The sequence below is a fragment of the Anopheles aquasalis genome, chromosome 3 (assembly GCF_943734665.1).
Source record: "Anopheles aquasalis chromosome 3, idAnoAquaMG_Q_19, whole genome shotgun sequence".
NCBI classification, from domain to species: domain Eukaryota; kingdom Metazoa; phylum Arthropoda; class Insecta; order Diptera; family Culicidae; genus Anopheles; species Anopheles aquasalis.
The window spans coordinates 66,098,549-66,118,548 of record NC_064878.1 but is presented as its reverse complement, the minus strand read 5'-3'; the positions used below and the strand labels follow the sequence as shown (position 1 = coordinate 66,118,548).

Genomic DNA, 20,000 nt, shown 5'->3' with positions numbered 1-20,000 from the left:
CCACCAGACTGTTGTTGTGAGCCGATGCTTTATGTACTACAACTTACTACCAGGATCAGAATCAGAAAAAAAGCACAGGAATTAAACTTATAGATCTATCATCTGTAGCATGCCATGATGTGGGATTAAGAGAAATGTATGCCACGGGTGTCTACTGTGTGGACATTTTTGCTCCGCGAAAGAAACACAAACACTCGACAAAGACGCACTACAAACACCACACCACACACCAGAACCAGCACACATTCGGGCATTTCATGATCATCTCTTTTGCAGCGTCCCTCTCGTCTCTCTTAATGGTGGTTTTTCCCCAAAATGGTATTCGCCTTTTAACGTTTTAACGTTCCCCACTACTGCTGCTGCTGCTGCTGCTGCTGCTGGGATCACCATTAATGAATGATTTATTACATCTTCCACGACAGGCAACACGGTTCGGTTTGAAAGCAGAACAAAAAATGAAGGATATGCTTTTATCTCAAGTGCGACCGCATATCGATTGGTGGCCGAATGATGATGGAGTGGTCTTGTTGCAACAGTCCGGCCAGATCCGGGGGGATGGTTGAACGAAGTTTGTGCGCCAGCAAAGATCGTAAAGTGGTAGCGGTTTTTTGCAGAAAAAAAGGGAACTACGGGCATAAAATTACCAGAAACCTAATTACCACTAAAAAGTCATAACACCAACCAACCAACCAACCAACCAACCATCGATCGTACTTTAACGAGCTATACAAGTGCGATAGCAAGGCACTCGTTCGTTCGTTCGTTTCAATCCGGACGAGAGTGCTTTGAATGTTTCATGCGACGGGCACCACCACCACCAGCACCAACACCACAGAGTGACACTGATTCCAATTTAGTGATTTTCGCCACAAAGAGGAAAGGCCCGACAACAATCTAAACAGTGTTTTGCGTGTCGTGTCGCTTACACCACGCCTGGGGGAGCACAAGAACGAGTCTCGACGAAACATGACCCACAAAAAACTGGTTACCGACGATACGAGGTCCTTTGAGCCACTCTGGCACGGCTCAACTCAACGTCAACAGCGAGCACGATAGTCCCGTTGGGAGGAGAACGGGTTAACGAAGGCAAAACCAAGGAGCAAACAACAACAGCAGCAGCAGCAGCAACCCCGAAGGTCCCGCACCTTTGCACTCCTGCGCCGAGCTGTCGGTTGACTGCCACTGGGCTGTGAAGGTTGTGTGCTGTGCTGCTGGCGAGCACCAAGTCGCTTCGCCCCGCCTGCGCTACTGCGCATGATCTGTTGCAATTTTCCAGCAAGGTTTTCCAGGCGGCGGCGAGTGGCCGTGTACCGTACTCTGTGTGCTATCTTTGGCAATTTGCAACCATCCTTCTCGTCCGTTCTTCTTCGAGGCGGAGGGCCTGACACCGTTAACGATGAATGAAAAATGGCTCGCGTGTTGCAAACCGCTGGAACCGACGCTTTCCCTAAAAGCAACCTTCAGGACCTCATTTCGTGGCTTTTGTTTTCCGGTGCTTCACCAAACTAATACATCAAAGCGAGGAAATTCTGCAGAAAATTAAGGAACCAATTGGCCAGAAGCACTCGAGATGACCTCGAGCGTATCGTTGTGTTTTGAGCAGTGGAGTAAAGTCGACGAGGATATTAATAGTGCGTCGCGAGAACCGCGTTTGTGGGTCAAATGTGGCTTATTGTCGAGCTACCGAGTAATCCTTTTGTACCTCCGCTACCTAGCTACCTCGTTAGGTCGTCTATTTCTGGCTCGATCTGGCCAATTTTCCCCCTTCCCCGGGAACCAGCCATCGATGGATGAGATGATTTAAAATTCCGAGCTCGTAACGTGGCGTCAATTTTGCTCCGGAATATACCTTCGACGACGATGACGATAGCGTTTGCCATAAATTATTCAAAACATCCTCGGGATCCTCTCATTCCCCACCACGATGGAGGCGCCAACAATGGAGACGCTTGGTAGCTGGTAAAAAAACAAAGGGAAAAATCCCTCTGTTTCTCCTCTTTTTTCTTACTTTTTTCTTCATTTTAACTTCAAAACATCATCCCGCACATGCAGACGAAAGTAATAAAATGTAATGGCGGTACAGGTCCCGGTCAACGCGAAATTGTGGCCATCCGCCCCCGGGAGGGATGCTCAGCGGCGCTGGTTATATTTCTTTTCAAACAGCACGCGCATATGAAACACAATGGTAAAGTAAGATCTTTTTATCATTACTTTTACGAGAAATGAAGATGCATGCAGCTTATTGTGCTATCGCTTTACGAGCGCGAGCCCATTTTCTCCAAAGTTCCTATCTTCCTTCATCGTGTTTGACCTTGAGTAGCATCCCTCGACTGGTAGCGGCAGCAACAGAAGCGACAGGGGGCAGAGACAGTTGAGTGAGGGAATTTGAGTTGAGTGAGCAAAGCCCCCGAAAAGTAACGAACGTTGGCAGCAACACCATTATATGGCCAGAAACGGCAAAGATCAACCGGAAGGTGGCTGGAAGGTGAAGGCTCTCATGCGGATCGTACCAGTGAGTAAAAGTGAGAGTCTCAGCGATTTTTCCAACAACAACAAAAAAGAGAGAGGCAAAAAGGAGAGAGAGAACGATTGGGAAGGGAACTTGAACAGAAAAGTAGCGACTTCTCCAGCAAACGCAGACCGCATAGAAGTGAAAGTTAACTTGGTCGTTAGCAAAGTCGAAACTTACGACTCCAACCGAGCACATTTGCAGAAGGCAGGCAACAGCACTCGCATCGCTCTCACAGGACCCGTGACTCTCGCCCGTGAAGGTCCTTTCATCCTTGCTTCGTCCAGCCTCCAGCACCACTACACTCTTACACATCGTGTACGCACACACAGAGTCCTTTGTCTGTGGATGACTGGGTTTCGATTGCAAAAGGATCCCACTATCTCGCTTCGCCCTTTGCTTTGCTCGCTTTGTGGTTTGGCTTTTCCATCTCCGGTTGTCTTGACAGAATTGAAACGAGCGGCCAGCACCACCACCATCACGTAAGGGCGACTGCAACACTTGTGATAACGGTTTATTGGGGCTACTGTCGTTGATTGCCGTTGAATGGCATCAACTAGTTTTCTTATCTACAAACGCTTTCGAGTACGCTTTCAACGACTGTGTTTGAACAGAAGTCAAAGATCAAACTTTGCCGGCGGTACACCATCGACACCCTCATCGTGACGTTGAATGGATTTTATTCGTTTTTCGCAGTTACCAACAGGATTTATCTTCGCGTTCTTCATTAAAAAGTCAACGTGGCTCTGCTAAACTTTCCACAGCACCACTGAAGCTCTTTCCAGCGCAGAGCTGTTGCATATTTTATCGTCACTTTTGGACAGCTTTTACCATTCCTGCATATTTTATCGGCCCGGTGTCCTCGGCAAGAAGTTTTGTGGTGTAGGTTTTGTAGCATTTCAAGCAACACGATTCACAAAGGGAAGGAGAAAGAGAGAATGCGGGTGTTCTGTTCATTTGCCAGACACCAAAGACTCCCAAGACCCTCCCAAAAGAGGTGCTTTATCGTACATTTTGGTCCGAAAATAACTCAACGCAAAAAGGGGTCCCACAGATACGGCGCGAGTCGTCATCGAGAACGGTGGAGAACCTTGTAATCGATCGCACCGTATCGTATAGCCGGAAAGTGCTATTTTCTTTCTTTTTTTTTGTGCTCGCTTCGAATGAACGTCACCAACGCTGAGCGGAAGATAAATGCACTAACCGGGCGCTGACCGGAAGTGCAAAGTTGTTGCAGCGGAAACGAGTGTCTGCTGCGCTGCCGGCCAACAAGTATCAGCAGCCATTGTGCAGTAGCCCTTTTATAGCCGCCAGGCTCTGCCCAGGCCGTGGCTGCATTGTGAAAATTCTATTTTCATCCTTTCATGTGGGTGTCCGTTACCGTTCTGTCACGGAACTGGCTACGGTACTTGAAAGACATAACTTTTGCCGCTTGCTTTTGTGATGTTTGCTCGTTCGTCTGGAGTCTCGTTCGCTTTTGTGAAGCAACAATTCATTCGCATAAATTCGTGCACCACCGGAACGGGACCAAATCGACAAGTGTGCTGTCTGTGGTTCAACCAATTGAAATGCATTCAAGGGCAAACCTAGGTGAACACGTGAACATCATCGGTGGGTAGCATCAAACCCTCTGCAGAAGGTCCACCACAAATTCTACATCCTGTTCATCGCCGTTTGCAGAATGGATGGATAAATGAAATTAATTTGCTGGCAAGAGTACAACCACCAGTTTGAGGTGGAGCAACAGTAGAAACGCGCCTGCTTCGATGCTGCACTCTACTGCTCTGTTGGCCATCGACCAACAAAGTGGTGCTACCTTCGATAGCCGGAACAGCATATCGAGCCAGAGCAAAAGCAACAGATGCCCACACCGGCATTCGAAAATCGCAATCGAATCATGATTGACGCGTGCAAGTGCGGAGATAATAGGAAGTGTGCTTCTCGCTTACTCAAAATATCGCGTATCGTAAGCTAAGACGAATTTTCTACATAATTCCCTTCATGAGTTTCTTAGAAATATGACAATTTTCCACTCATTTTCCAGCGAATGTCACCTTCCTCGGCCCATAAGGATTCCTTCTCCTACTCCTGGCAAACCCTAAACCGGAGAACGATGCTGACTGATGGAGTTTCCAGCAGCAGCGACATACACTGTGTGTCTCTTCATTATCTCTCACCGGAGCGACAGCAGCAGCAGAATGCGAGTTAACTCAATTGCGTGATGTGAGGGTTAGAGCAAAACACCACAACCACCGACGGAACGCTACCGGATCCGGATGTGAGCATTGAATCGTGAGATTCAGCGCTAGCAAATGAATGAAGGCGAGAGGCAGAAAGAGAGAGAGAGAGAGAGAGTTTGCAACAGTATGCCATGTTGAGTATGCGAGGGAAGCGAGATGGAGATGAAAATCAATAGAACGGTGCCCCAACGGTGCGAGGTACACAGCATCACCGGTAAACTTGTAGTGGTTGAAATGATGGTATGGTGCCGTACACCAGGAGATGCACCTCCCAACCACATTGCTAGCAGGATTACCGTCCTAAAGGGTGTTTGTATGTGTGTATCTTGCTTGGTAAGGGTGTGTGAAACTTTTATCACGAATTGATCACGTTTTGTGGGGCGTGGAAGTAACATAACATCATGACGCACACTAGGATCGACACGCATACCGAACAACCAGACACACATCTCTTCCAACACGCACGCACGGACGCTTGGTAGGCAACGAACGTTGGCAGAAAAGTAATCATGCGAGCATCCTTCTTCGCGCACGGAAAGGAAACCTCGCAGGATACACGGATGTTGGTTTTCTTCTTTCGTTTCCTTCGGAATGCTGCAAAAACTTTCCGCTGCCACTTTCTTCGCCCACTTTCATGGCCACCCTTCAGTGTCGTGTGGCGTCGGCCATAAATTCATCTCGAATCCTGGGCAAGTTTTTCCTGGCTTCCAGCGAAAATCTCGCTCACCAACGCACACTACCTAACACACTGGGAAGGGATGAATCACGCGGCGCGAAGTATCCAGCGCGCTGTACAGCGAGGACAAACGCACACCAACGCAGTAGCAGCAGCAACGCCGCCCCGTCGTACACTATCTCAGCCACTCGCTCGATAGGAGGAAAATCTTCAGAAAAAAACACTTTTTTCCTCGGAATCCAAGATGGCTTGTTTTTTCCTTCACGCTTGACAGCTCCAGTTAGTCAGTGTATACTGAGATGAGGATTAACTGTAGCTGAGCTGAGCTAGTACTTTGTTTTCCACCATCAAACGTTGAACAAATATCTCTATCAGTATCCTCGCAACTAGTTGAACAGTTGTGCCGATCCGAGAGCACACATCATACACTCATATACATGCATCCGGCTGGTTGCTCAAGGGGTGCTGGAAAATTCCGCGGAAAATTGGTTTTCCACAATTCACTCTTGGTATGGCAGAAGCGGTCGCTCACAATTCGTTCGCCAATGGGACGGGCGTGTACACGGTCGCAAAGTAGCACACATGCCGTGTGACACGGGCGTGAAGTGATGAGGAGCGTGCGAGAGCAAAAGAGAGCGAGAGAGAGGGAGTGTCACAGAGAGAAAGAGCAAGCAAGAGAGAGAGAGAGAGAGAGCGAGAGAATGGAAAAAGGTAAAACAAGGTGTTGCCCACGCCTTACGCACGGTGGGGTCGGGGTTCGGTTCGGTTCTGCTGGCTTATTTTCGATGCACGCTGCTCGCCCTTCTCCCTCGCTATTTCACCTGCCATACATTGTTGAGCCAGAAGTTTTCCACACAGATCGCAGATGAAAATTGTAGAGAAAAAAAAACCGAGGGAGGAAAACTCTCAGACGCGCGGCCACGGTGGAATGAAAACGCGCTTCACTAGAAGAAGAAAAGCGAGATGAGCGAGTTTTTCCTCACTGGCAGGTCTGGTGATCGGCTGCTGGTCGTGATTGATTTGTGCAAAAATTTTCACCATCACCCTAACGCACACAAACAACGACACCGACTTTGGTGTTACAGAAATGTGAGACCGTTTCACTAGGCGCTGCGCTGGATGTTTGAATTTTCCTTTATCACAAAGTTGAACCGCGCACACATACACGCACGGGGTTGGTGTGCACACATACACCGCAAACGGTCACTACCACCATCCCGTTGGCCGAATCATAAGTCAACAGGACACACCTTTTCACCCTTTTCACGGAAAATTCGGGACCCGTGGCCCCGGGATATGTTTTGTGCGAAAAAAGGTGGCCGGACAAGCCCAAAATCCAAGGCTACCCGCGTAGGTACACTCGCACACGGTTGGCATGCAGCAGACGCACGCACGCGCACACGTACAACCTCACACAAACGCACGCACACAGTACAGCGGCAGTACAGAGACAGATTCGTCGACACAACGCGGAAAATCCTTCGATGGAGCCGCCCTACCACGGGACCGGTGGAAATGGCAATTTTGGGATAATGGCTGTGCACGAGGATGCCAGGAAAAGCTCACCACATCCAGGGCCTATAGCTACCACAGACACACAAACACGCACGCACGCACGCACACAGAAACACACACGGGATCTGCTGTGGTGTGTCGCTTCTGGGGAGAAACACGCGGTTCGATACCGTTCGCTGCTGCGCTCATCAACCACTGGAGGATGGTGATTCGCGACGATGACGATACAGCAGCCAGCCAGCCAGCAGCAGTAGCAGCAGCAGGGCGATGACGATGAACATTTGCCGTTCGTTTCGAAGAGATCACGCTCTCTGGACTTGGCGCACTCTCGCGCTCACGGGACTCCGAAGGGGGAGGAAAACCATAAACCCCATCGACACTGGAGGCTCCCAAGCAGCTCGCTCTCGCGCTCTGTTCCTGCTGCTGCTGCTGCTACTGCTGAGCGTAAAAGGATACGGAAGGGCACAGGAGAGTGATTTAATTTAATGGAATTTTCCACGGTTTTCCCGACCGTTTTGGGTGGATTGCATTTTCCCGGTCACAACGATTGTCGTTTGTTGAACGCATCAATGTCACCTTTGTCGCGATAGAAAATCGATCAAGTTACAAAGGATCAAGGGTTGCTTTGCTTTCATTCATGCAACCACTCTGCCTCTCTTTGGCTTGCTGAGGTTGAGCAAAACTGATGGAGCACTCGTCATCCATTCTCAATCCATATGTTCCGTCCCGTGGACAGCAATAAATGGGAAAATAAATGAGAAAATTAGAAAATTGTCCTTTTCCCGAACAAAATAAGGAACATCGCTTTGGGAAATGTATGATTAAATTCTAAAATAAAGTTGAGTTTCCGAATTTTCCTCATTACCCAGTCTGTTTACCATCTTCTCACAAGAGATGGTACCAATATCTCTCAATACAGGGAACAGCATCAAGTAATAATCTCCAATGGGCCAACGAAGATACTAATTTTGTAACTGATAGCATCCCAATGTGCTCTCTGCAATTGTTTCCCTCTCTCTCTTTGCTGTGGCTCAGTTTTTTGCTCCAATTCTCTTCCAAATCAAACGGCTCACTCTCCTGTAGTAGGTAGAGATGAGACACAAATTTTCCGGCCACCGTTCTCGGCGAGCACGACCGGTGGGCGCATGCTCGAAGCTTGCACCCGGTTGGCTGCGCACCCCTTCTACATCACCCACCCGGGGGGTCATTCGGTTATTCGGAGACCAGAGTGGTTATTCACAACAACACCAAAAAAAAAAGAAACAACTAAAAGACGAGGAGCACATACAACCGTACAAACAGTACGCGAAACAGCACGCACAAATACAGTGTGCTGTTTGCTCGGGAGAAACAGCAATTTAGCCATTCTCCAGAGCAGCTGCCTCCCCGTCGGTGGGTGAAGGGGCCACCACTAGATACCGGATACCACACTCCCATTGCGTGCGTTCGTGCGTGCGTGCTTGTGGTTGTGAGGGAGTGTTTGTGGCTCCCAGCTAAATGCAAAACATGACCAACGCGAAGCGACAAACGGAAGTAACGACCCTGGGATAGGGGAGTGCAACAGTACGTTCCAGCATTGCAGCAGCATGAGTATGTTCTTAGTTCACATTTGTTTGCAAATCTTTGTCCTTTAAAAATTATCTTTTCACATTCGCAACTGTGCGATGAGCATAGAGAGGTTGTAGTGCTGATGCTGCTGCTGCATCTTCGGATTACCCTTTCAGGTACACCCCGGGCCAAATACCACCCTTCCTAACCAGCTGTTTCCGTTTGATGAAGCAGAGCTGGCAACGTGGTGCATCGGATTACCACAAAGTTTCTCTCGGTTTGGCATGTGTGTGTGGATCAAGGAAACTTGATCTGGCCACGCTTGCGTCGAGATTTGTCGTGATTCGCGAACGCTCGGTCGGTTACACAATTCCGGCCCGAGACCGCAGCATCTTCAGAGCACGTGCTTCGATATGGCTTAATCTTTACGATCTGCTGCTCCCGATGCCGGTACGCAATGCGACATAATTGGCGAAGCGCAGGGCCCGGGGGGGACGCACACACCAAACCGGACGGGTCTGACCCAGAACATTGGTGCGTACGACCGCGGTACGATGCAACCACGGGGGGGACCGATTGTTTTCCAAGCGACCTCTACACCCTCGCTTCCCGGTGCGCTGCTGTGTGTTTGCGTTAAGCAACCGCGGCCGAGGGGATGCTGATTACATTTAATGTAGCGATTATAGCGGACAACCAGATAGGGCGCAGTTCGGATCAGATCATCAGCACCACCGGTTCCACCTCTCCCATGGTTCCATGGGATGTTTGCCTTGGTCTCGTTGGCTGGCGTTGGCTGCTGGTGGGCTGCAGGGAGCACGTGAAACCCCACCCCCCCCCCCCCCCCCTTTCCAGCAGCGAGAGGAATTTAGATCAATATTAGAACAATGAGAGCGTTTATACGCGAAAGAGCGACCCTAACGAACTACTGCCGGCTGCCATTACTACCTTCTCCTCGCTGGCGATGATGATGATGATGATGATGCTCACGATGGCGAGGGTGAGCTTGTGAGTGACGTTCATGGCCGTTGTGAACCGGCTGGAGGAGGGGAAGTGCACATCGAGATCATGTTCCGGCCAGCCGCCCTGTCAAGAGGTAACACAGCGGAATGGACGCTCTAGACAACAGGCGAGCATCGAGCTCGCTGTATTGCATTTAGGAACATACAGTATCATAGTATCGTTTTGTATTAGCTGAGAAATACTACACGAAATGATTATTGAAACAGCTCAAGATGGAGAATGCGTCATCAGAACACCCACAAGTATCTTAATCTAAGGGAAGAAGGTTCTAATGAAACAATCCAATATTGCCAATTGAAAGTGACATGTTCATTATGCCATTCGGAACATACGGTCATGCCATTTGTGGTGGAAAACTGTGCACATCCGTACAACGTGGGACGGCACCGAGTAGGGAATCGAATCCGAATCGATATCTCATATCTGCACATCCGAATGTCTTCTCCACTGGTGCGTTGGTCGGTGGGTTAAGCAAATTTCTACGCACTTGTCGCACAGCACACAGAGCCGCACTCTAAAAAGCTTCTCGGCACCACCACCAAACCACTCGGGGAAATGGAAACGGAGAAAACAAAAGGGAACTGGAAACCCATTCTCACATTCACCGGCATTGCGGCAGCCCGCGCGTCCCGGTTCCGGTCCGGTCTGAAGGGTTTCCGAATTTGTGAATCAAATTAGTAGCTGCCGCATTTCTCCGAGGGTCTTTTCGTCGTCGCTCGGAGAGGAAAAACACCTTACTATTGGAACCTGGGAACCTGGTGTGCGTTTACCGGACCCCCAGTGGAAGTGGAGAAAATCTGGGACAAAAACCGAGCGTAAAGGGAGAAGAGTACGCGTGTGGCACGCGATTCTGCATTTCCCTCCGTGTCCGGTACAGTATCAGCACGAGTGCTGGAAAATGGTGCCATTGTGTGTGCTGCAGTAAAGTCTTGTTTCGGAAAAAAAGAAATAAAAAGTCCAAAACTAGTTTAACGTTTTGCTAAATTTGTATTAAGGCCACGAAACCGGTTGTCGTTTTATGTGTTTCGCGAGAATATTTTCCTAAACAGACGACTCCTCCTTCTCAAGATTCAACCGGTCGTACCCATCAAGCAAAGCGGTTTAATCATAATCTGGACAATTTCTTGATTTACGATCAAAATGCAAATGCTCATGCTTCATGGAGCCAACGAATGGTAGAATTATGAGCTTGGAATGCTGCCAAACGGCGACGATAGGATGCCGACGTCAGTCAAAGTCGCCAGTGCTTTTCGCGAATGAAACTCAGCGCGTTCCCACGTGTGCCAGCGGGACATAAATTATGTTCCGCCGCCAAATAATCATCAACCCATTTAGCACAACCCTTTCCCCCACCGATGGGGTGGGGTGAGTGGGTGATGATGAAAGTTATGCTTCGTAAAATGACGCTCGAGGTTCGGGGTGTTTCATGATTTGAATGGCAAGAAGAACCTCAAGAAAATCTGCATTGAAACACCTCCACCGACCGACCACCTGGCGCTCCAGGGAACGGTCCTCACGCCCATTTGTGGTCACTCATTAGAGTGTGCAGTAGTGTATATGCGGTCAACAGCAAACGATGCACCGTGGCATGGAAATTACCCATTCGCACTCAACAAGCAGCCCGAACAATTTTGGCATCTGGCCAACAGAAGCCACCGGAACTCATCGTCCATCATCCAGGCGCTCCCTACACAGCATGTGTCTGTCCTCTGGACTGATGTTAATTTGATTGCAAAACGTGCAACAAGCCGCAAAAATGGAACATAAACTCACACCCCGGTCAAAGGGAGAGACGGAGAGAGTACGCAGTGCACGGAAAAAGGGGGAATGGAACTCTGCCAAAGGCTCTTCTCCTTCCGGGGATATATCCTTGCAGCGTTGTCGACAGGAGATCATGATACATGATCCCTGAACACACACAGAGTGTCCTTGCACGCGCGCAACAAGCTCCTCTCTGATGGATAGAGTTGGCTTTGGATCAAGATAAGGCCTGGTCCTGCTCTGGCTGTTCGTCCAATGTTTTCGCTGTTATCGGCGTAGCATGGCGTGAGCAGCAATCGATCCATGCGAATCAGGCGCGTTGCATACCTTGTTGTTGTTATCTTTGGTGCTTCTTTTGGGGGGGGGGGGGGGGGGGGTTAACTAAAACGTGAGTAATCCACGCCCGTTGTGGTAACAACATCTTTTCGGAAAACATTAAAATTAATTAAAATTTCCCAAGAAAAAAACGCCTGATTACATGGCACGAGACACTGATTATGTTAATCATCTCGGGCGTGGGCAGCGAGTCGAGAATAGCGATTCCAGTTACGTCTACTTGCTGTGGCAAAAGAAAATCTGCCATTAACCGAACTATTATTAGAACTTCCGAGAACTTGCTTTTCTCAACTCAGCACGGCAATCGAGAAGTACACCCTCAGCCCACGATCAATAATTCCAAAAGCACCACCCCGTCTGCCCCTCTCCATCGCCACACCATGCGGTGGATGAGTCAAGCGCGAACCATATGGAAGCTCGCTAGATAAGAAAAAGCCACAGTACGGCGTGGCGATTGGTGGCTAATGATCACCGTATCAGTGGCATGATGCGGCGATAATGCGTAGTACAAACCCGAGGGCAACAGAGACCGGCAGGATACTACTACCTCTCGCTCGTGTGTCTCGCGTGCTCGTGAGAGGAAAATTAATAATCCAAAATCGTCGCCAAGCAACCGTGATACACATGATTAGCATAATTTAATCTAACAGCTTAATGAGCAATAAACTTGGCTGTTTTTTTGTTTTTATCTCCTTGGTGGAGATTCCTCTCTTCGACATCCAATTCACCCCAAACTCGGTGGGCACTTGAAGTAGTCTACTGAAGTCATAAATAATCCACTTACGCTCATGTGCTATTTATGCACCCTCCCACCCGCGGGGCGCGTTCAAGCGCGCGTGCAGCCAAGGTTGAAAATTCGATTTTCCAACATTTCCCAGGCGGTAACTGAGGCAACGGAGGCAACCGAGATCAAGCGAACAGCAACGTTTGCTCTCCTGTTGTGCCGACTTGTTCGCCTCATCTAGTTAGGCAAGGGCAATGTGACAACCACAGGGGCTGCAAAGGTTACTGCGATGTAAAACTGAAGAAGAAAAAAAACGGATTCTCACCCAACAGGAGCAGCTTGATGTCCTTGGCAGCCTGGAGACCGTCCTCCTTGAGGTTACGCTCGATCTGCTTCGACCGGGCCACGGCGGCCTTCTCTTCTGCCGATGATGTGCACCCCATGTTTTCCGAGAGCCGACCCCCGTGTGTTCAGCGTCAGCGTGGCTGTGACACCGTCCTTTCAGGATGTCCTCCGCAACCGGCACCCACCCGGGGAGCGGTTGATGGTGGCAGGCAGTGGTCGATAGGATTAGATCTTACTTTTCACCCTTTTTCTCACCACGTTCTAGCTATAAATATTTTCAATTTCTGCGCCGTAACGACACAACCAGACCAAGGATCGTTTGCTCACAGACCAGACTAACGCACCCGCTTCAGACCGCAATGTTACCACTTGCCGGTGATATCAGCTTTTTCCGGGCGCAAACATTCGGTCCGCAGAATGAGCCAGCAAATGTCGCGGTTTTCTTGATTACAGACACACACACAAACACACATACACACCTACTGGAGCTCTGCTGTAATGTGGAAAAGCGAAGGAAAAATCGAATCCTCGTAAGCACTTGTCGCTGAACGGTTCCACCGCAGCGCTTGTGATTCTCGATCCCACCCCCTGGGTGGTTTGTGAGGAAGGGAGAACCGGCTTCAGGGAATTCAGGGCGACCGTGGTCGAGCCGACAATGTCAAACGTGGGCGTCTATGGTTTTGCTTTCCCCCAGGGGGGGGGGGGGGGGGGGTTAGCACTTTTCGATGAAATCTTCGCCGCTCATTAATGACCACTGATTATGCCTTTTATGAGCGGATTTTTCAAGGTTTTCTAATTGCTCGGCGATTTGGGGAGGACTGTTTGAACTGGCTGGAACAAAATGGCTGGTCCACAAATGCTGGCAAGTGCATCTGACTCACCACGAGCACCAGCATCACTATCGTGGCATAACCCTTTGCCGCAATTAGAACAACTGTCGTTCGGGGGTAATGTGTCACCCGCCGTTCGAAGCAATTCGTGCTTGGCTGTCTTCCCTTGGTTGGCGCATCGTTAGCCAGGTGGGCAAGGAAAGTCAGGCAAATGCTAATAACTCAACTGTACGAGCCCATCACCGGTGCACGCACGCGTTCGCACAGCTCCAGCCACTTGCGCTTCTCGTTCGCTCTTTCGCTCTCTCACGACAATTAGCCTTGATTTGCGGATTGAATAATTCTCACGATTACGCGCCGCAACAACATGCACTTGTATACACTGCCACGTTTGCCTCCCTCCGGCCCCCGGTGGCCCCGTGGAATCGGAGCCACAACTAATCAAAGTAAACTTCCACTCCGCTGGCGCTGCGGATGAGTTAATCTATCGCTTAACCTTCACTGCGAGCACCGGGGCGCCCTTTTTGCTGTTTGCTGCTCCATCCCGGTCTCGCGTGGCGGTGGAAAACTACACAAACACGTTGGCCAACAAGTTCCGGGATGTGTCGCAGACAGAAACGACGGGGCCGGCTGTTTTTATCAGTTAACCGGAAACACAGCAACCGGTTGCTAAGGTAGCGCCTGATCCTGGCACAAGGATAACAATGCACATGCACGATAACGAATGATAACGACTGCATACATCCCCAAACTGCCACGCACCACCAGAGGTAAACCTTTTCTTAAGCGCGAGGGAAATGCCCGGGAGCCGCGTGTTGGTGCTGGCCACCCACCGCCGATTTTTCAAGCAAACTGAAAAAACATTCTCATCTCGCCGCCATCACGAAGCACGTTTCCACCCTCGAGACCGTTTTCATTTTGCATCTCTCTCTCACCCACTCGGTCAACCATCTCTTTCGCGCGCACTTTACAGTGTGTCCTGAAAAGTTGAAGTCGATTTTCCAAAATATAATGGGTATTATCAACGCTTTTAAAAACGGGTTTATGGCATTCTCATCCTCACACGAAACTTATTTTTCAACCATTTTTTTAATTGTGTAGTATAAGTTCGACAAACGTTTTAACAAAAATCATGTGAAAACCAAGATGTGTCAATTAACCAGGTGAAGTCATCCCGAACAAAATCCCTCGCGAAGATTATAAAAATAGAGGCACGAAACTGACAGGTCCTGAAGGCTTTTGGTTGGAATCAGAGATGCTGTTTTCGATTTGAGGAGTAAGAAATCTGTTTCGAAGGTTCCAGTTTTCCAAGTTTTTAAGAATTCTGATTCTAAAAGTGTAAAAGGTCAAGTTTCCAATCCCTTCGCGAGACAGCACTGATGATTTGGGCGCTACCGGCGGATGATGCTCGCTGGAATCCGCGGCCAACAGCCCCACGGATCCCCGTAAGTGATCGATCACTCGCTCGTTTGGTGAAAACAATGATTATGAATCATTTAAACGAGCAAAAGCGATACTATATCTGACAAAATCATTGAAAATTTCCGGATATCCTCCGTATCACCAAACGCTTTCTGTCGATTTGGTAAACATGTATTTGACAGCTGCTGAAGTCCAATATGGCGGCGAGTGAAATGCTATGACTTCACCTGTTATAGTTAAAACACTTTGGTGCCACCCTTTTTTCTGCAGAATTTATAAAAACAAAGTCGCCCAAGTCGTAATTTCGTCATCAAGAAGCAATCATCGAATTTGTGAAGATTATCAGCCAATCAAAGTTCCGTGCGTTTGTGGATAAATTACGGATTAGCGTCGATTAAGTGCGCCATGGCCACGTCATTTGCAAATTTCTCCTTCGAGCGATTAACGCAGCAGATGGGAGCTAAATTGTAAGTGGTTTTTACCTTCCCTTCCCCTCACAGAAGTAATCCATACAAGGACATTACAAAAGTGGATTTCATCTTGAAATGCATTTCGCTTCAACAGGGATCCGAGACTCCGTGAGCATCTGTCGAAGGTTTATGGGTGCTTGGCCGCCACCTGCGGTATGGCCACGGTAGGATCGTACATCCACTTGTCCGGTCTGTGGCAGGCGGGTCTCCTGAGCGGCCTGATCTCGCTCGGCCTCGTACTGGGACTCGTCTTCACACCAGACAACGGCAAGAACCTGCCCCAGCGATTCGGAATGTTGATGGGAATCGGAATGTTCACCGGCCACTCGCTGGGACTGTTGCTCCAGTACGTCATCTACCTGAACCCGGCCATCGTCGTAACGGCCCTCGTCGGCACGGTCACCATCTTCAGCTGCCTCACGGCGGCCGCTTTCTTCGCGAAGCGCGGCAGCTACCTCTACCTGGGCGGCCTGCTGATGAGCGCCCTGAGCATGATGGCATTGATGAACCTGGGCAACCTGTTCTTCCGTTCCTACTTCGTGCATGATGTAAGTAAATCCGGCCATTCCCTGCTGGAACTAGTTGCTCGCATCGTATAAATAATTGAAGAAGATAACTGATAGAATGTGCGTCATCATACGGTACGGAAGTTCGTTTGCAGAGGGTGTTAACGAGGTGGCCTTGCTGTAAGCGGCCACTAAGTAAACACCACGTCATCTCGGTTTGTTGTGTTTCTGATGCAATCGTAGATCGATCGACTTGCTCCCAGTTATCCATCGATTACTTAGCGGCGGTTCCTTTGATAGTCATTATGTTAACTGAAACTAACTTTTGTTTTTCTTTTCGATTCCATTCAGATTAATCTTTACCTGGGATTGTTGGTGATGTCCGGATTTATTTTGTTCGACACTCAAATGATCATGGAGAAGCATCATATGGGTAGCAACGACTTTATTGGTCATTCTCTGGATCTGTTCTACGATGTGATCAATGTTTTCCGTCGTCTATTGATGATTTTGGCTCAGAAGGAAGAGAACAATGAGCGCAGGAAGCGAAAAAATAACTAATCACTATCAGCTATACGAAGAACCAGAATTCTGTCGCATTACTTTCCATTTAATTTCATGCCAAATTGCACTACCCGTTCCGCTGGTGGGGCTTTAATTTAAAAGCGGAACGGCTTCGTTAGCATAATATATTCCTGTTCTACCCGTTCCTCAAGCTGAATGGGATTGTTTATGGCAAAAGCAAATTAAGTAATTTAATGAACAACTCGGCATTTGAGGCAAATAATATTCTTGTTTCTTCACAACAACGAACGGAATAACATCTTTTGGCAAGCACGATAGCTCACACGTAATGAATTATTTTGAAATCAAACTTTCGTCGAGTGAAGCAAGGTGTAGGGCACCATTTCTTTCCTCTCATCATACAACAGAGGTCAACACTTTCTTTCCGTGTCTAAAATAGGGGGGATTTCGGAGAGCAAAAATTGGAACTTTTCCATTGTCGGTGGAGATGTCTTTGATGTTCGCAGTCGTTTGAATTATAGCCAGTAAGTGCATGTTGTTTAATGGAAACCCCAAGATGGAATAAAGTCGTCTATTCATTTACGCAGGGTGATTTTCCCTTCAATTTGAAAGAATGTACTCCGAGCATGTTATTCAACTAAACGGCTTTTATTAAACATTTTTAACCACTCCTCAGCATCAGTTACAGGGTTCGATGCTGACCGCGGTCGTCGTTCACCATCAACACATGCCCTGCTAGCGGTATATGCCGGTGGCACTAGAATAGTTCTGCAGCCCGAAGGATTATATTTGTAAGTTCAGTTCACCGATAACATCAATACGGATTACTTGTTTCAGTTTTGCTTTAGCTAATATTCTACTCTAACGCACTAGTGGGCATCGAAGAATGATCGAGGAAAACTGTTTATGACGCGGCGTGGAACGAAACCATAATGCAACCTATTTCAGAATGAAATGTCCCCTTTGTCGGATTTCCAGCAAGCACCATAGAATCATGAGAATCGCTTTTCTATATGCTACATTTCCAGCTATCTACTAGCGCGGAATACTGCGCGAAGAGTGGGTGCCGCGTTACTTGCCAGCATCATTCATCGACTTCGGAAGACTAAGTAGAGAATTTATGAGCTCGGAATTTCGCTTCACGTGTGGTGCACTGGCGGCCGCATGGATCGGTTGTCGGTACTCAAAGGCAGCACCGAGCAATGGTAGCACGGCCGGTTCGCCCAACAAGTCCGCCGGCGAGCTTAGTGGCCATTCCGGAAGCTGGCGGTAGTAGAGCTGCGGAGGGGAAGTAGTATATAGTCGAAACTGTTAGAATCCATTCTCGTTCCGGGTAATCCTTTGCTCAGTCAGGACCCAAACTGGGCACAGCTTAGACTCACTTCTCTTTCAAAATCCCGCTCATCGTCGAAGGCCGGCAACGCGGCACTCACTCTGAGGCACAGGCAGAACAGCAGAACACAAACAGCAGCACTAGAATTCGCCATTGCTAACGTATTTACTTTTTCGAACAAAGCACAACGCGAATGATGGCGTTCTAGCGAAAAGGACACGGTTAATCCAAATCGTGAGTATCCTTAATGGTTTCACCTTCAAAGTTCAAGATCCACTCGAAGAGTATATCGCTGATTGCTACTCTTTTGCTAGTCCTTGGTGTACTGATGCTGTTATCGACAAGGATACCCTGGTTTTATAGGATCTACATCTGTAGCCCGTATCCGGAACATTCCTGCATTTGCTACTTTCGCCGTCGGTTCGGCAGTTAATGTGGCAAAATCGATTAGTTGAAACCATAGGGTGCGCATCCTGGATCTCCCGCTGTGACCGCGCGAATTTTATTGCCGTGCACGAGGACGACAGCATATTTGTTTGCTCCTAGGTAATTCTTCCAAACCAATCAAGCAATGTCAACCACAGATATCGAAACCATGGCGGCAACATGGAGTCGGCGGTCGGCGGTCGGTGGTTCGCGGTGGTAATTTCAGCGCGCAGAGTTGAGGCGGTAGTATTTACAATTCCGTGTGTCTCTCTCAGACATCTGCCCGTGCCCAGCTATTCAGTTGGGTTTCCCAAAGATGACGCAAAGCTCTAGCCGAACTGCGATCCAAAATGGGATCCCAATTACTCTCGAAGGCGGCCATAAAATGGTATCTTGCTAGCAGGGGTCTTTTGGTCTTGTAATTCGTCAAAAAGGATTCCGCTCCCCGGCAAAAGCGCGTGTTATAATAATAGATTCGAGAGGGAAGCCACTTTAAGCTGTTATGCAATACAGGATTCCGATTGACGCAATCGAGGGGGTTTTGAGTGAACGCAGTAATCCACTAAAAACCACCCTTTTATTCGAGAAATCCGCGATGTAACGAGTTAATTTAAATTCAACAGCCGCTGTGGTGCATGTTGCCTTGATTCGCTGTCAAATCACTTGTCGTTCTTGGATTTTTTATAAACAACCAAATCATCGCCAAATTAATTTGTGTTTCGTGTAAAAACTTCCACAAAAGTGCTTCCGTTTCGCGTTTGCTGGCCTCGCAAAGAGGGACCCGCATACCCTTCTCGATCCCCCTCAGTTCTCGTCGTGTAGTGGAGTGCAGGTTTGCCGAACCGCGCGTGAAGGAATTTCAGGTGCGCCTCCTCCGGATTCTGTGACGAAGAGCGGTTCGCGGGATTCTGAATCACCCCACCCCCTCAGTGCGCGCCTTGACCTACTCAACCGATCGCTGCTGATCCCCTTTGATGAGTAGCCGCGAGATTCTGAGTGTTTTGTTGAATCATAGTTTCTTGTTTCTATTCCCCGTTTTCGGTACTTGTTGATCGCGGGTGATAAGCGCAGCTCGACCGTCCGCGAAGGGGCGTTACTTGGACATGTTTACCGTGGTTGTTGGTTTGTGAAAATACGTGAAACTAGATGCTAGTGGTGCAGAGTGTTCTGCGGTGATCGAAATTTTTTTGTGAACGTACTAGCATACCACCACCCCACCGTTCCGCCCCCTGTTGTACGATCGATGCCGTGTGACGTGGCGTAGCGCTTGCACCGCCAACATCCAGCTACATCGTCGTCGCCGTTCCCCGTTATGGAAAAGTTCCCCCTCAAAGGAACGACAAATCTTTCGCTAACATCAACCGTGGCACCCGGCCACCATCCGCTGAGCGATCACACCTCTTATCAGGCCGTCACCAGCAAGGTAAGATTCTGTCCGGTCTGCCCCTCTAGACGATCTTCAAATCAGGCGAATGCAGCTCGCACAACCCGCTGGTTGTTTGCAGAAGCCACTGCTCCAGCACACCCAACAACTCCCCCCGTGGCATCATTCTGTACGATAACTTTATGTACGCACGAAAGGCACGAGTTTGCGCTTCTCGTTAGCGATCCTCCACTTGAGGCGCCCCCCTTTTACCTCCTCGTTCCCGCACGGTGTTGTTACGGATCTTGGTCAGCGGTCATGATGGTGATCGGCTTTCTTCTGTCGACCACTCGCTACTGGATCCACCATAAAGCAGAGATCATAATGATCTTATCACGCGACTATCACGTGCACAAAGCAGCAAGAAGCTTCTGTGACGTGTGAGTCATAC

General features: G+C 48.9%; 4 protein-coding genes across 15 annotated transcripts in view; 2 read left to right on the top strand and 2 right to left on the bottom strand.

The window, feature by feature from the left end:
* Window positions 1-14,346, bottom strand: part of LOC126578279 (G protein alpha o subunit) — a 42,026-nt gene extending 27,680 nt beyond the window's left edge. Inside the window, exons 1-3 of one of the 8 annotated variants that reach the window (XM_050240688.1) lie at window positions 13,732-13,748; window positions 13,019-13,167; window positions 12,655-12,939 (exon numbers count right to left, since the gene is read on the bottom strand). In XM_050240688.1, the coding sequence (XP_050096645.1) occupies window positions 12,655-12,772 (118 nt within the window). In that variant the 5' untranslated portion in view covers window positions 12,773-12,939; window positions 13,019-13,167; window positions 13,732-13,748. Of the gene's footprint in view, window positions 47-989; window positions 1,126-5,179; window positions 5,198-6,991; window positions 7,129-12,654; window positions 13,168-13,731; window positions 13,749-14,266 lie in introns of those variants that run through there. The other 7 variants (XM_050240686.1, XM_050240687.1, XM_050240682.1 and 4 more) reach the window with 7 other exon arrangements.
* An 836-nt stretch (window positions 14,347-15,182) lies between these two features.
* On the top strand, window positions 15,183-17,009 carry LOC126576060 (bax inhibitor 1). The gene is made up of 3 exons (XM_050237144.1): window positions 15,183-15,393; window positions 15,491-15,944; window positions 16,254-17,009. The coding sequence occupies exons 1-3, from the start codon at window positions 15,332-15,334 to the stop codon at window positions 16,461-16,463; spliced, it is 726 nt and encodes a 241-aa protein (XP_050093101.1). The 5' UTR covers window positions 15,183-15,331; the 3' UTR covers window positions 16,464-17,009.
* Window positions 17,010-17,062: 53 nt separating this feature from the next.
* LOC126576059 (protein PDF) lies at window positions 17,063-18,075 on the bottom strand. The gene is made up of 2 exons (XM_050237143.1): window positions 17,810-18,075; window positions 17,063-17,705 (listed from the first exon to the last, which is right to left on the bottom strand). Exons 1-2 carry the CDS (start codon window positions 17,912-17,914, stop codon window positions 17,499-17,501), a joined length of 312 nt encoding a protein of 103 aa, XP_050093100.1. The 5' UTR covers window positions 17,915-18,075; the 3' UTR covers window positions 17,063-17,498.
* Window positions 18,076-18,868: 793 nt separating this feature from the next.
* LOC126579240 (H(+)/Cl(-) exchange transporter 5) overlaps window positions 18,869-20,000 on the top strand; it is a 7,497-nt gene continuing 6,365 nt past the window's right edge. For 3 of the 5 annotated variants that reach the window (XM_050242650.1, XM_050242647.1, XM_050242649.1), the window contains exon 1: window positions 18,869-19,609. In XM_050242650.1, coding sequence (XP_050098607.1) covers window positions 19,499-19,609 — 111 coding nt within the window. In that variant the 5' untranslated portion in view covers window positions 18,869-19,498. The remainder of the gene's footprint in view (window positions 19,610-20,000) is intronic. The other 2 variants (XM_050242646.1, XM_050242645.1) reach the window with 2 other exon arrangements.